General features: G+C 40.1%; 2 protein-coding genes across 3 annotated transcripts; both read left to right on the top strand.

Annotated features, from left to right (window-relative positions):
• Positions 1 to 1,473: 1,473 nt before the first annotated feature.
• Positions 1,474 to 3,968, top strand: LOC112453765 (myosin-2 essential light chain). Of its 2 annotated transcripts, XM_025014680.1 has the most exons (4): positions 1,474 to 1,869; positions 1,994 to 2,021; positions 2,786 to 3,091; positions 3,168 to 3,968. In XM_025014680.1, exons 1-4 carry the CDS (start codon positions 1,867 to 1,869, stop codon positions 3,272 to 3,274), a joined length of 444 nt encoding a protein of 147 aa, XP_024870448.1. In that variant the 5' UTR covers positions 1,474 to 1,866; the 3' UTR covers positions 3,275 to 3,968. The 2 variants fall into 2 exon arrangements, with proteins under 2 accessions (XP_024870448.1, XP_024870447.1); XM_025014679.1 differs by lacking the exons at positions 1,474 to 1,869; positions 1,994 to 2,021 and adding an exon at positions 2,080 to 2,572.
• A 7,538-nt stretch (positions 3,969 to 11,506) lies between these two features.
• Positions 11,507 to 14,013, top strand: LOC112453771 (ornithine decarboxylase antizyme 1; the record flags this gene model as incomplete). The annotated part of the gene is made up of 4 exons (XM_025014692.1): positions 11,507 to 11,638; positions 11,785 to 12,034; positions 12,134 to 12,288; positions 12,476 to 14,013. Coding segments are annotated over 3 exons (498 nt in total), but the record flags the coding sequence as incomplete, so codon positions are not given.
• Between the last annotated feature and the right edge of the window lie 981 nt (positions 14,014 to 14,994).

The following is a 14,994-nucleotide window of genomic DNA, read 5'->3' as shown; positions in this document are numbered from 1 at the left end:
AGATGATCATTCGTAATAAATTCTTTACAGTGATTTAAAAGTTTATTGGCGTCAAAAAGTTAAATCGATTATCAATTTAAACATATTGATTTTACTCCGTTCCAACGAAAAATTGCAAAAATTGTGCTTCAAATAAATAATCGGGCAGTTTGAGTGGAAAAAGTATAAAAATTTACACAAAAAAATATATATAGTATTAAGCTACAAAAATCTAGCTCGATGGAAGATATTTCTATTTACTTATGAGAATCACTTATCGGTCAAGGTTTCACTTATTAATTAAATGTTCGTTCCACAAGAAGCGCCCTGCGACGCGCCTCTGTATATACGAGTCTGTCGAGGACGACCACGTGGTTGGTGACACGCTCGCGCAGGCGCATAGAAAATTCCGCCGAAAACATTTGTCCCGCCACTTTTTTTCTACTTGACATAACCGCCGCCGAATGACGATGGTGACACGTAATAACAAAGGTGAAGGCTGCAACGCGGCAGCCAATCACCGTGCGGTCTTTCGATCACCTGATTTTTTTCCCATTGGCGCGCGAGAGTTCACAAGCGTGAACTCCACTACTCTCAAATGCATTGTAAATATAATATGTATGTATGTGACACATCAGTGTCATAAATTCCCTTCCCCCTTCCCCCAGGGGGTTGATTGTGTATCATCTTGAAATAAAATTACAAAAAATAAACAGATTCACGACAAATGAAATCGTATAAAGTAGATTAATAAATTTCCTTACTTTTATAATTTTCACCTTGTTTTAACCCTCAGTTACCTTACGTTTTTACACCCCGATATTACCTCACCAGGGTCTGAGAGACTCCTGCCGTTTTCTCTAGCTTGTATCTTTAAGACAAATGCATCAATTTGAAGTCTTTTTTTTTTTAATCGATGCGTCTTTTAAAGATCTACAAGACTGTGCAAGTTAGATTATTCCAAGTTAAAAAATGTAAATGTTATTTAAAAAAAAAGTAAGACGTGTTTTTCTGAAAAAGCGAAAAAGATTGCTTTTTTTCAAGTTGACGTAGTACTGACTAAAAAAAGATACAAGGGTTTTATGAACGTTTTAAAGACCCTGCACGTTTTAACAATGTGCAGGGTCTCTCAGACCCAGGTGAGGTAACTGAGGGTTAAAGTACACAACCGATTTCCTGAAAATAGCCGCGTCCAAATCCTATTTTGTTATTCTTTCTATTCTTTATATTTCCACTTTTTTTTTTAAATTATACAACGAAATCTATTGCATATACGCGCAACTTTTCAAACTGCTAATTAAACATAAAAAAATTATATTCGAAATTTTTTTCGATGTATCGAAAACTCGTTTTATTTGAAATCGAATTCAAGTCCGATCGTAATAAAGGAAAGAGATGAACGTGATTCGCTGTTCCACCGCCAGAGGTGTCACGCCAACGATGCCGACGAGCACGATCGATGGATGGCGCCACGATGAGAATTTCGCATTCGCAGTCGCCTGCGCGAACGTGAAGCGAGAGATCGAGCGAAAATCACAAGCGTCAGGCTCTGTCAAAGCGATGTCGGAGGTTCTGTAACGCTCTCGCACGATCGCGCGGCGATTGCACGAAGCACGGACAAGGGGATCCGCGAGAGATTCGGGTCGACCTGGAAAAAAAGAAACAAAGGAAAAAGGGGGGACTCGCGATCGTGACTCACTTCCGCCTACGTCTACGTCACCGTCGTTGGCGAAAACGAGGTGGTGCGCGTTCCGATCCCGATCCTCGCTGCGCGACGAAAAACCCTGTGACTCGCCGGGCACCGCCTGGATCCGTGCGTGACGTCGTCGCCGCCGCCCGTCATTCCCCGTCGCCGCCGTGCCCGTTCCCGGGAAGGAGCATCCGACGATGGTGAGTATCCGCGGGGAGCGTCGTCCGTTTTTTTTTTTGCGCGCGCGATGCAGAAGCTTGTGTGTTGTCGAGTCGTACGACGAGCATGCGTCTAAACGAGTTCGCTACGTGCGTATGTTCGCAGGCGTCTTACTCCGAGGATCAGCTGGCCGGTAAGTGGAGGGCGACAGGCGACTGTGTAACGGCGGCGGGACCGAGAGAGGCTCGCGCGATTGCGAACGAACGAACGAGCGAGTGAGGGAGCGAGGCGGCCTGATGGTCCACGGCCGCGCCGCGCTCGTCTCCTCGGGCTTTTAATTCAGGTCAAGATTATCCTCGCCTTTTTAGACGCACCCCCGGCCCCGACGCGCGAGCGCGCGCGCGCACCTATCGAGGACTGCCTTTTATGGTTCGGTATTTGAAAGCAAGCCAGACAGCCGCTGCCCGCGGGCGTTTGTGGAGAATTTAATCGCGTTCTCGTCTTCCCCGCCGAGACTTGCCGATTATTCTTGTTTTACTCTCTCGCGAGTCATGTGCATTGTTGACGCGAGGCGCGCTTAGGAATTGACGGATGTAAGACGGTCCCGGTGTTCTGGCGTTGTTCGTGTTGCTACAGCAGAGCCGCTAAGTGCTATAGAGTCTCGTTTCTCTCCATACAAAAGTGCCAAGATGTACGGCTTTGGCTATCAGGAGCTGGCTAATAGAATGATGTCATCTATGGATGGTAAACAGTCCTATGGTTGGGTGGCACCCTGCAGTAGAGCCATTTAATTATAACGTATTCTAACGAAGAATTGCAAACTCTTTATTCTACTTATATTTTTCCTTAAACTTACGGCATTCATTATTTGTTCTCTCTCTGTCCTTGAGTCTACGTTTATGTGTAAGACACGAATCAAGCGCTTGAAAGTGATTAAAAGCAAGCGTGCTGCTGTAGAATTCCAGGAGGCGTTTCAGTTGTTTGACAGCCGCGGGGACGGCAAGATCCACGTGTCCCAAATCGGTGACGCGTTACGCGCCCTCGGTCAAAATCCTACCGAGTCGGACGTGAAGAAGTTCACTCATCAGCACAAACCGGACGAGCGTATCAGCTTCGAGGTATTTTTGCCAATCTACCAGGCGATCAGCAAGTCCCGTACCTCCGACACGGCGGATGACTTTATCGAGGGCCTACGTCACTTCGACAAGGATGGAAACGGTTTCATATCTTCCGCGGAGTTGCGACACCTTCTGACGACGCTCGGTAAACATTATAAACGTCTTAATTTCCTGGAGAGAACGTGCATTGCGCAGAATTTTCATTGTGCGTATCGTTACAGGCGAGAAGCTCAGCGACGAGGAAGTGGAAACGTTACTGGCGGGTCACGAAGATTCACAGGGTAATATCAACTACGAAGATTTTGTCCGCCAGGTTATGTGCGGCTAAATCCAGCTACTTAATCGCACATAAGAGAGTATTTATCGTTTACTTTGCCATTTATCCATCGAATCTGTTGAAGCGTTTTATTTTTGAAGTATCATATCATAGCATGTGTACCTATATGGCGATTTATCTCGAGGGAACCCCTAATGTGAACACTATTTTATTACGTACCACGGGAAGAAGGTTAGTCCCTTTTATATAAGAGTCTAAATTAGTTAAACAATGGTAGGTAAAGAACAATCTAGCGCATTGTGCCTTGACGTATACTCCGATTTACGAGCATTTAGTGATATCGATAGTAGGACATATGCCTATTGTGCGATCATTCAGCGAGACATTCTGAATTCCGCGGACATTCCAAATTCTTGTAAGATAGACTTTGAGAAACCGACGTCTCCGGCCTTTGAGGGCGAGGGCCGAGCATTTCGATTTACGCCAATACACTTAATGGGCCACGTACTTTTATCCCTCTCCCTCTCCCATCGAGTTCAATACATCTTCTGTGTAGTTAAAATGTATGTTCGGGAATCTTCCACATCTACTGTTACATGCCCTAGAAAAAGTGCGCGGAGAGTATCCACTTTATTTATTTAAGCATGAGCGTATTTATGTCTCCGAAATGCGCAAGAAAAGATTATTGTACATTGCGATTAATAAAAAGAAAAAATTGCTCGAAGAATTCGTCGTGAAACTTCAACAGTGTCTTTTGTAAGTAAAGCAGGAGCACAGTTCGTACAGTTGTGATCGTCGGACGTAATTGTGTTATCAGCTGTAAGAGATTCTAGGTTTTCTATCGTAGACTACGTCACAACGGCTTATAAGTTAATCATTATATCTCTCTTATATAAAGTTAATTGTTATTTCCCTTACGTGTAAAGAGAAAATTTACATATCTTACATAAAAGGAAAAGTTATTGTTTAGCGTTGAAATTTATTTAGTTTTTTAACCATAAAATCTGGATTACAGTCTTGATTTGAATTCTGAAATTTATTGTTATATGTTTCTGATATTGTACTTGAATGAACTGTGGGCTGTTGGATAGCTTTATTAATTTTTTATGTTAAAGACAATTGAATAACGCTGTGCAAGAGTTTTGTGACTGATCCCAGCGGATACCTTACAAAATATTTGAATGTAATTTAATAACTACCGTATACTAACCAATCCAAAATTTTTCTTTTCATTATAACAATCATTTAAATATGAATCTACTTTGATACTCTGAACATCTGAATCAATCTTTGCTGTACAATATATATCTGTACCTTAAAAGTAAAGGATCTCTATTATTAATTCAGAGAAAATTAAGTTTAAAGTTTTAAATAGGGAAATAATAAATTTTTTTTATATAAAATAAAAATAGCAACTTGGTTTATTATGTTTTTAATAGTAACTTAATTTGCATATTTTATAGTAGGTACAACTATCAATAACATGCTGTATCTGGTTTAAAAATTAAACACTAAAAATTTTCAATACTTTTTCTAAACATTGTAGGTATCTTAGGAACTAATAATAATTGACATAAGACGCTTTACCATTATAATTTAAGCTCCTGTTATATTGAAAAATGTGCCAACTCCATTTTGACAAAAACTGAAAATACGATTCTTCACCTCTAAGCTAAGGTATATACATGTATTTAAAAGTTGTAGTTTAAGTACCAAAAAAAATTCATCTAAAATGATCATTATGATAAAAAAAAGAAAATTTTGGAGTCAAATAGTATACGGTAGTTGTCAAACCGGTTATAAATCGTTGTGTAAACATAGTCATAGATGCCTCAGCTTGCTCAGTTTAGGTGAGTACTTCGAAATAGACGTCGATTTGATGATCAAGTCCAGGTCAAAGAGTTGATTTTCCGAACTTTCCGCGGTTCTGGGTTCGAAGTATAGCGCGCGTGTGCGCGCACGTGGGAGTTTATCGCGCGTTTTGATTCGCAGGGCCAGCTGGCCCGGTGGTCACGTGGCCAGATAGCCACAGCGCTTCGTACGCCATCATGGTGAAGTCGACCGCGACTCCCACCACTTCCAGCAGTGTCGCTTCGGACGTTGTCGAGCGAGGGTCGCTGCAGTCTTTTGTGCACTCTGGGTGTGTTATCGAAAGCCGCCGCAATCAGTTCCCGTCGTCGCCGATCGCTACTCCAGCGAACATTTCGTGTTGGAGCAGTGCACTTAAAGCCGCCAAAATTTTACGAAGAAAGAAGTATGAGTATTAACTCCAGTCTGTCGTTAAGTGAAAGTAGTAAAAAGCCGACAATGCCGAGTTTAATTTCCAGTAATTGGTGAGTATGAGCGGAGTACACGTAACTGCGCCATTTTTGCCCTCGCCTTCCCTGCGAGTCGCCATCTTGCACGTCGCGTCCTGATCCCGTGTTTTTCTTTTCCTCTTATTTTTTTTTCAACCCTCCGTTTTTCCGTCGGTCTCCCTTTTTCCTCGCCTCTCGCCTCCCGTTCGTAAACCGTGTCCCGATCCTGTGTCACGTAACCGTTGTCGCTGTTGTCGTTCTCTTCGCCAGGCGGATCGAAATACGAGACTGCTTTATCGCCTATCTGCCAGGGGCACGTATTGTCGGCCACTCGATCGTGCGTCGTCGAATCGCTGGAAAGAATGCGACCGAATGAGACCCGAGTCAACGGGCACCTGTCGCGCAGAGACGTTCTTCGGAGAATCGGTATCTCCACGCGAGCGTACGGCGCGAGGTCGATTCCGTCAATCCCGTCGCGGCCACGTGACGGACTCGTTAAAAATCCGTTCCGCGTATTACGGTATTGCCTACTTGTTAGCGGGATCAGTGACGTTGCCTCCGTCAGCTGTTCCGTTAGGCGATCGGCCTGGGGCCGTGAGTTTTTTAACGGCGCGACGTGAAAACCGCCTTCCCCGAGACGGATCCTTTTTCAAACCGGACACGTTGTGTTCGACGGAAAAATATTTGCGATCGCGCTGAGAGGAGAATGACGGGGTTATCGATGTCACGTGATGTCAATATCATAAAGGATGACTTATCGGTTTGCGATAGTCGCAAATACAAAACTCTTGGAATATAATAAATAATAATAATAGAAATATATTTGTCGTTTTTAGCTGAACTTCTCGCACCGCTCGACTTCCCTCCTTTTTTTATCTCTCTCTCTCTCTCTCCGCGTTGGAGTAAACGGCGCGAGAAGTTCAGCTAAAAAAGGAACAGACCTATGGGTTCTCGAAATTAGACGACCGTTCACGTCATACTCCGCTCGCGACCTTCAACTCGCCGACCGACCTCGTACAAAACCAGGACATACGTAGGAGAAGGATCCGGGATTGAATCCGGGACTCTGGGATTACGCAGATAAAAAGAAATGCCAAATAATTTATATACTCGTGTACAAGCAACAATCTATAATGTTATATTAATTTTAATTTTGATTTTAACTTTTTTTTCTTAGTTGGACTGTATAAAACTTCGTCTAACTATATAAATGAATTTTTTTTTCTTTTAACGCAATATAATCTCATTTCAAGATTATAAATTGTTGCGTATATACAAATATATGTAAGTGTTGATTTGACACTCCTTTTGTTCTGTGTAAGGACGGTGTTCATAGTCCGTTCTCGTATCTAAGATCTTATTAGGTACGATAGATCGCTATACGATTATTGGCTGGAATCTTAAGATTGTTTAAGATTAGATTTAACGACGATCTTAAATTCGACTTTAAGATCGGAGTATGAACACCGATCTGTGAGTCGACCACTCTCGTGAGGAAACCAGGCGTTGTCTACGATATCTTTTATTGATCTAGGATATCAATTTGAGATATCGCTTCGGAATGCCGTCTCATTGTCGTAACAGATTTTTAGAAATAATGTGTTCACCTCTCGAAAATGCTTATCTAAATGAAAGCGCTTGCGACGCGCAGTGTTCAGTCGCCTAAAACTCACAGCCACGGAACTTTCTACATTTCGAATGCGTGGGACGACCTGGCGGATATAGCTCCTGATTAAATCTAACGTGAAAACGGCCGGTCGTAACCGGCTAGAAACGTAGGAGCTCTTCCCCCCGCCCTGAGAATGTTCCTCGCGATTAATTTTACGTGATCTCGTTTCTATCCTCGATGTCGGACGGCATTTAATCAGCCCCGAAATCACGTAGCCAAGTTTTCTGTGCGAGATACGCATCTTCTGAAGTGTTGAAATTCGTAAACAAAGATTACGGTTACTTCGCACCGTCGCCTTACTTTATCTAATCAGCTGTCCAATTAGCTACCTAATCAGCTATCTAAGGCTCTTTTTTTTTTCAAGAGAAATGAATGAGTATGTCGATGCAAAACACATGATTCGCACGTGTTTAGATTTGCAGCCTCATTATTTACGATCTCCGCAACACGGTTTCTTATATCACGTTTATGACGCTGTTAATTGAAATTTATTGCGGTTGACGAATGGTACACGGTATATATAATAATTCGACTGTAAACCGGGAATGCTTTTAGACCATATGTACTTGTCACCATCTGTCCTTTGTTACAGCAGGACTCGCATATGGAGCTCTGTCGCAATAATTAGCAACAACAATCAGGCGTGACGTAACGATTTTTTCGAGCGCTCTGCGCGGAGAAACAGATGTACGCGCGTTCGCAGTTGCATCCCGGGCCTTGAATTTTTTCAGCTGCTCTATTCGCGCTTCCAACGAGAGCGAGCGTCGTTCCGTATGTGGAGCAGAGATCGATTACACGATTATTTCCGTATAAAGTGCAGGAGGTACCTTGAAAATTTCGAAAGAAAGCTGTAAGAACGTCCACACAATCGTTGTAAAAAAAAAAAAAGAAATTGTTTCGAATTATTTTGAGATCAGAGAAATCTGTTATCGTTATATAAGGAAAATGAACGAGGTTGGTCAATATCTGTGATTCACTCTCTAAGCAGTTTACGATCGTGTTCACTTTGCGTGAAACGGGCAATGCGCCGTTAGAGCAGCGACATTGGCTTTGTGCTTTCTTTTACAGCGTCAGGTTGCCTCGTGCCGCCGAGCCAATCGATATGCGACCAGCAATGCCGCTTTATCTCACGGTTACATCTTTCGCGAACGAAACGTGAATTCTGCCAGCTGGGAGAGCAGTGGAAATCTATTGACGATTGTCCTAAATCCAGCGATAGCGATTGAAACGAATAAAGAGAGGAACTCGCGCGGAATCGTTTTGCTCGATCATATTTCTCGAAGGCGATAATAACGCGTACGTGACTCTCGCCATGAAATTATAAACCCGTCGTATCGCGGTGATATTGCGGACAATGGATAAAATTCTGTCTCGTAGTAGTTTTCTATTTTTTGCCGTGAACGAATTACTATATATATCTTGTATCAGTTTGCGCATTCGTGATCCTTATAATTTCGATAATTTTCAAAGAAATAAATTATTCAATTTTAATTTTTTGAAATGAAAATAAGATGAATGAGTGAAGTAAATAAATCGAGAAATATTCGGCTATATTATTCTCATTTATTTTTTCGCTCTCTTATTGATATAAATTATTAAAAGCAATTAAAAATTTTGAGGATTTTTTCGTGATATTATTCGTTACATTTTGCGTTTTTAAGATCCCTAATCGTATTATACAAAGTACTGTGACCTATTTTTAGCTGTATTATCAACCGTTCTGTGTGATAAGATAAACATTTACTTACCGATAATTGAACATTATCTTACTAACTCGTAATTAAAGGACGAGTCATTTCTCGCTTGTGCAATAATACGTATGTGTCGAGCAATGTGAACTTTGAAATATTCGCATCTACATTCTTGTTTTTTTTTGCCTTTGGTGATTACTTTCGATGTTAACTTTAGTGACTAATTCTCGGACGAATCTTCAATTCCAAGTCCATTTTTTGAAGTCAATCAGCTTGCAGCAATGTGTCAATAAACACGAATGCAAGCATTTTCAGGTAACGTCGCAAGGTTTCTTCGCTCGTTCGACGTTATCCACTTTAAGACGAGTCGCTATACGCTAAACGGCTAATTGCGAGTGGTAATATCATCGCGTCGAAAACACTTTGTCCCCGTGGAAGAATACAATTGGATGACACGCAAGAGGCCTGTACATCTCTCTAATTAAATTTGCCAATCGGTTCCGAGAAGCTTCCAGAACGGTTAATAAAACGCGAAGCGGAGACACGTGCTGGAACGCGCAAGGTCGTCGCTGCGCGGAGTGTCGCGGAGCACGAAGGCGAATTATTCTAGAATTATTCCGGTCTCACAATCGGTTGTCTTTCTTTCTGCGGCGAGCTTCTTCTTTCTGCGAAATACAAACGTATATCTCCCTTTTTCCAATTAGATATCGAAGAAACCGAACCAATCATGCGCGTCTCTTATTACATTCTGACATATCGCAACGAATGATGAGGTATTATCGCGCTATACGAAACGTTTAAACGTAAATAGATGACCTATTGTCACGTTCTGCGTATCGATAACATTTGAACTTGGAATCCGCTCCTAATCATATCCCCGATTTCCGCTAGAGACTCTCATCCAGTATACGTTCGATACCAATTATAATCGAAGGCTCTATGAAATTTATCGTTGCGTCATTTTTAGATCGGAGTTCATGCAGGATATCGTATAGAACACACTCGATTCTCGTTGTTTAGAATTCTACAGCCAATTATATAACGCGGATAAATACGTAATGAAATCCCCGTTCGTTAGTTAAATGCGCGTGCTATTGATGATAATTGACAATGAGAGTGATTGTCAATAAGAATGTAATCAGTCATCAATATTGATCTTCATAATCGCAGTTTGAACCATATCACGCGATTAAAATCAGTATTTCAAATATTAAGATAAGAAAAATATTTTAAATATTGATAGCGTTTCGAAATATATTATCTCTTTCCCTCCGTTCTGATAATTTATCACGAATTATCGTTATTCAAAGTATAAGATATGATATTGATCACATAAATATTTTTACGCCATTGCTCGAGGCGACGTGATAACGTGTAACGACTGTGAGATATAAACCCTCATCAATATTATTACTTTTATATATGGATTACTTGCCTTGCTTGTTACTACACGCGCATAAGCGTAGCAGCAAATTATTTATAAATTGCGCGTCAAACAATTTAAGCTTATTTACAAAGTGTTGCAGGTACAGATTTACACGCAGGTACATATTTACGCTTTACGTCAGCTCAATATTTCCTAATGTCAAGGCGAGGTAAAATTGTAAAATATTTAGCGCCGAGGAGAGCGTTGTCCGGCCAAAAGCGTTGTAAATCTAGAAGCAGACCAACCGGTTATACACATTTCTCTTCGCGAAACATGCGTTATTTGTTTGGCGGGACGCCCGTTTAAATGACGTCGATACGCGGCCGACAATACGCCTGGTAACGCGTACACCTTATAAATCGCATACGTCGGTTGTCTGGTGCGGCAGTCGCTCATTTTCCCTTTAACCGTGGATTCCGCTCTGGTTTTCCCCGAACGGCTTGACCGCGATCGGACGCGGATCGGACAAAACGTCGTATCATCAGCGAAAACTTTCCTACCGTTCATTACTATATATCTCGCTGAACCTTCTCCGCTGAAATGCCAAGGTAGACATATCTTATCTGTGACTATTTTTTTTATACGCACATTGTCGAGACAATCTACCGGAAATGGTTATCATTGATATTCGCTGATGATGACAGCTACTTCAGTTGTGTACTTCGATCACTTGTTATTAATAAACATTTAGTAAGATCGAATGCCGTGATTCGCGGTATATCTGAGCATCGATAAGCCGATTAAACCTTGCCCTGGAGGGGAGTTAAATGTATCCTGAACTTACATAAGCGTTCCATCAAGAATCTCAAAATTCTTGGCAGTACCCACTGTGTTTATGATTCAAATACGTCAGCCGCTCTTTAAAGAAAACAACGCCTTATTTCGAACGTTCATACATTCGCTGAAGAAACAAATATTTATGTATCGATAGTTTAATAATTTATTATCATCCTTTTTTCCCCCTTTATCGCAATCCTTAATCATGCTTGCACACATCCTTGCATATCAATAAAATAATCATAAGTAAATAACATTGTTATTTATTAAAAGAATGAGTCTCTTTAAATGTTCATGTATTATCGATATAAGATTTATGATTTGCTCGTAATAATTAAAATGTACATTGCAGTGAAATGTCTAGTAAATGCATGGACGAGAGCCTAGAGGAAGGCTCCAGGCTGCAACAGCACTACTGTATAACGCTGGGCGTGGGGCCTCTGTGGTGGTCCTGATGTGCCCCATGCCGCATTGTCTGTATCCACAGTCAACACAGAGAGCCGCGGCGTGGGGATCAAGCAGAGTCAGCTCTCTGTGAGCTCCCACATTGTGCAAGTACGTATTTTCCACGCTTAAAATGGATCCTCAGAAATCAGAAACTATAACTTACTTACGACCGCGAATACGAAATAACGTGTGCTCTCCGGATGGACTAGAGCCAAATTCTAATTATCCACATTTTCGTTTGTCACGACGTATAGGAGGATGAATTGTTGAAAGCTGTGAGAAGCAACGAACCATTGCGTCTAACGTTCACTCTCCACTTGACCGAGAGTACGTCCGTCGAGTGGGAAACCGTAGCATGGCGCCGCTGTCTATACATTCGCGTACCAAGCTGCCTTCTGCCCGAAGGATCAAAAGAGGGGTTTGTCTCGCTCCTAGAATACGCCGAGGAAACACTGCGCTGCACCAATATCATTGTTTGCCTTCGCAAAGATAGATCAGATCGAGGTACTTGTCGCTTGCCGTTCTTCGGCACGAATGTCGAAGACTTTTGCGTCGAAGACGAGAAAGACTCACCGTCTAAATCGTTCTGTTGTTATGGTCTAGCAATGCTGGTTCGTACCTTCATGTTCTTGGGCTTCACGGTCCTGCCGCCAACTCATGCCTTGGTACCGCCAGGCAGTGACGCTGGCAATCTCTACATGCTCTATGCCATCGAGTAATCGGCAAGCAGTTGTGCCTCTCTCAAATTTAACGCGCAGGTATTGATTCGAGAGAAGAGATACTGAAGTTTCTCAGCTCTGCGATTTTTTTTATACTACTTGATTACTTAATCAACTCGCTTTTCGTTTGCTAACCACTTTCTCTTCACTTTCTCGTGAGTTTATATGATTTCAGATGCAATTATTTGTATTTTGTTATATTTATTTTCGTTATATCTTATTACAGGTACTACCATAAACCAAGTATAAGGTAAAATTCCGAAAAGAGGGACAATTGGAAAATTCTGGAAAACGACATATATATTTTTCTTTTATATCTTAAGTTTTGCTATATAATTTTTCTTATTAGCCACAAATTGGGAGATTTGCAAATTTTGAAGAGAATTTATATCAAATGATTATCGATTATCGATGCAGAAAAACCTCGGCGTTAAATTGAAGGAGGCTTGATGAAAACAAAATTATAGTCGCGAATATGTAGAACGCGTACGTAAAAGGCTTTCGATGGATATATCGATTCATTCTCTTGAACACAATGTTAATAACTCTTATAAGAGCATATAAGCTGCTGACAAAGCTTCCCACGTGAAAGAATTTGACGGAATCAATAATCGCACTTTAACAACTGAACACGGCGATAAACTGTCAAATTTTAGAGAAAATTTATTATCGATATATCTCAATGTTAATTGTGGCAGATTGGGTATCACCGCGTTATTCTTCGTAATATATGTATAAGTACATTATTTTTAAGTATTATCAATATGTATAATCTAGACTCGTTACGCGAGTACGAATTTAATAAGTTTAATAAGTTTTCGATCGCTTCTGTTTTATCGTTTAAAAACGACATTATTTATGGTTAATTGACTGATATTCTTTATGAAATGTGCAATTATCTTCTATAATTTCATGGATAATTCATGATCTTATTTACGAAGTAAAAGTAAAAAGAAATTGCGCAAGCATCAAGTAAAAACAGAATAATAAGATTTTGGTGTCCAAACTGACTTTTCGCAGTCTAATTCTTCGTTCGAAAAATGTTTATCTCCGGTAAAATATATGTTCGAATAAATTGAATACTAATTAACTCAGGACAGCGTTTGCTATCGTATGGATGGCATAGCTTTGCAAATTTGACCAAGAATAGTAAGAATCAAAAATATCATGACCATTACGTTACATTGATAACCGGATATGAGAAATGACATTTCACGCATTATTTCCCTCGAAGTACTCTAAATTTGAAGGTACTGAATTATTATAAATCTTATTTATCGTTATATAAGCCCTATACTTATTAACTTTTTTTTTTTTATAGTATATCCTTAGGTGATAGTATGTCTAAGTAATAGTATATCTGGTAATTCCCAATCAGTTAACATTGAAGAGATCTTGCTAATAAATGCGTTCTTTAGTGTTGACTTGATAACAGACATGAAAAATAAAGAAAAATACAAAAAAATGAAAAATATCAGAAAAGAACAAAAAAATGTTATTAGCTTATTAGGAATATAGGTAAAGATAAGTACAGAACGACGGACTATTGTATGTTAACTTCACGCAAATAATTATCGATTTGCCTCAAGTTTTTAAATTGAATTCCGTGCATTTTAACCCGTCAGTTAGTATTATATATTCGTACCTCTGACCATACACATATGAACACACACATACCCACACACATACAAAGTGAATATGTATGCTACGTTTCTTATTCATACATGAAAACATAATTGCTAAATAAACATTTAATAAAACCCATTATATTGTTATTTACTTCATACTTGCCAAATTTACTTTCAAGTTTTACTTAATTAAACATCGAACTTATTCATTTCATTTCAATGGCGCATCAGTCCGAGTCGGACCTAGGCCTCCCCCAAACTCATGTGCTTGTGGTGCGCACGCAGGTTGTACATACACAAGCACATGGGACCTATAGTTTAACGCCGAATCCGAACGGCAAGAGGTAGAGGGGGTTTCTAGGCAAGGGATACTAGAGTCCCTTTAAAAAGAGATACTCCTGACGGGCTGCCACTCCGTCGAGGAGGAGACGAGCGATGCAATTTTATTCATTTTGGTTCTACCAGGACTGGTTCGAACCAGAGATCTTTGGTTTAGCAGACCAGTGCGCTGTCTGCTACGCCACGCTTGCTCTCTTTATTTAATTAAACATCGAACTTAAGTGATAAAAATAAAATGCGAAATATGCAAGTGCTTTTATTTAATACGAAAACTTTTGTGCACAAAATATATATAATTAAAACACACTGATTTAGTGTAACTATATAAGGAATACGATAAAATTAGTTATAAATGAGCATAGGGTATTTGTTTCATTTATAATTTTTATGTGCAAAAAATATTGCCACGTGTTGAAATTTGGCATAATATATAATTTCACATTAGTATCAATATATAAAACGACGTTATTTTGTTTATTTTGAATATTTCAATATTTGATATTTCCAAAATAAGATTAGTACAAAAGTTAAACCATTTATTTATATTTTTCGTTGATTCATAAAATCAAATTCTGGTGCAGATACTATAGAAATGAAAAGTTTTAATATATATGCTTTCATATTAACCCTCGGAGAACACACCTATTTTTTTATTCACGGAGAACACTCTGGATCAATCTGACCCTACACACACTTTGATCGTCCACCATTTTAAATTAACGCGTGCGATCAGCTTGAAAAAATTTCCAGATGTACTTGGAACATTGTTAAATCAATT

The sequence above is a fragment of the Temnothorax curvispinosus genome, unplaced genomic scaffold (genome assembly GCF_003070985.1).
Source record: "Temnothorax curvispinosus isolate PA1 unplaced genomic scaffold, ASM307098v1 QBEX01004686.1, whole genome shotgun sequence".
Lineage (NCBI taxonomy): Eukaryota > Metazoa > Arthropoda > Insecta > Hymenoptera > Formicidae > Temnothorax > Temnothorax curvispinosus.
This window is presented reverse-complemented; position numbering and strand designations above follow the sequence as displayed.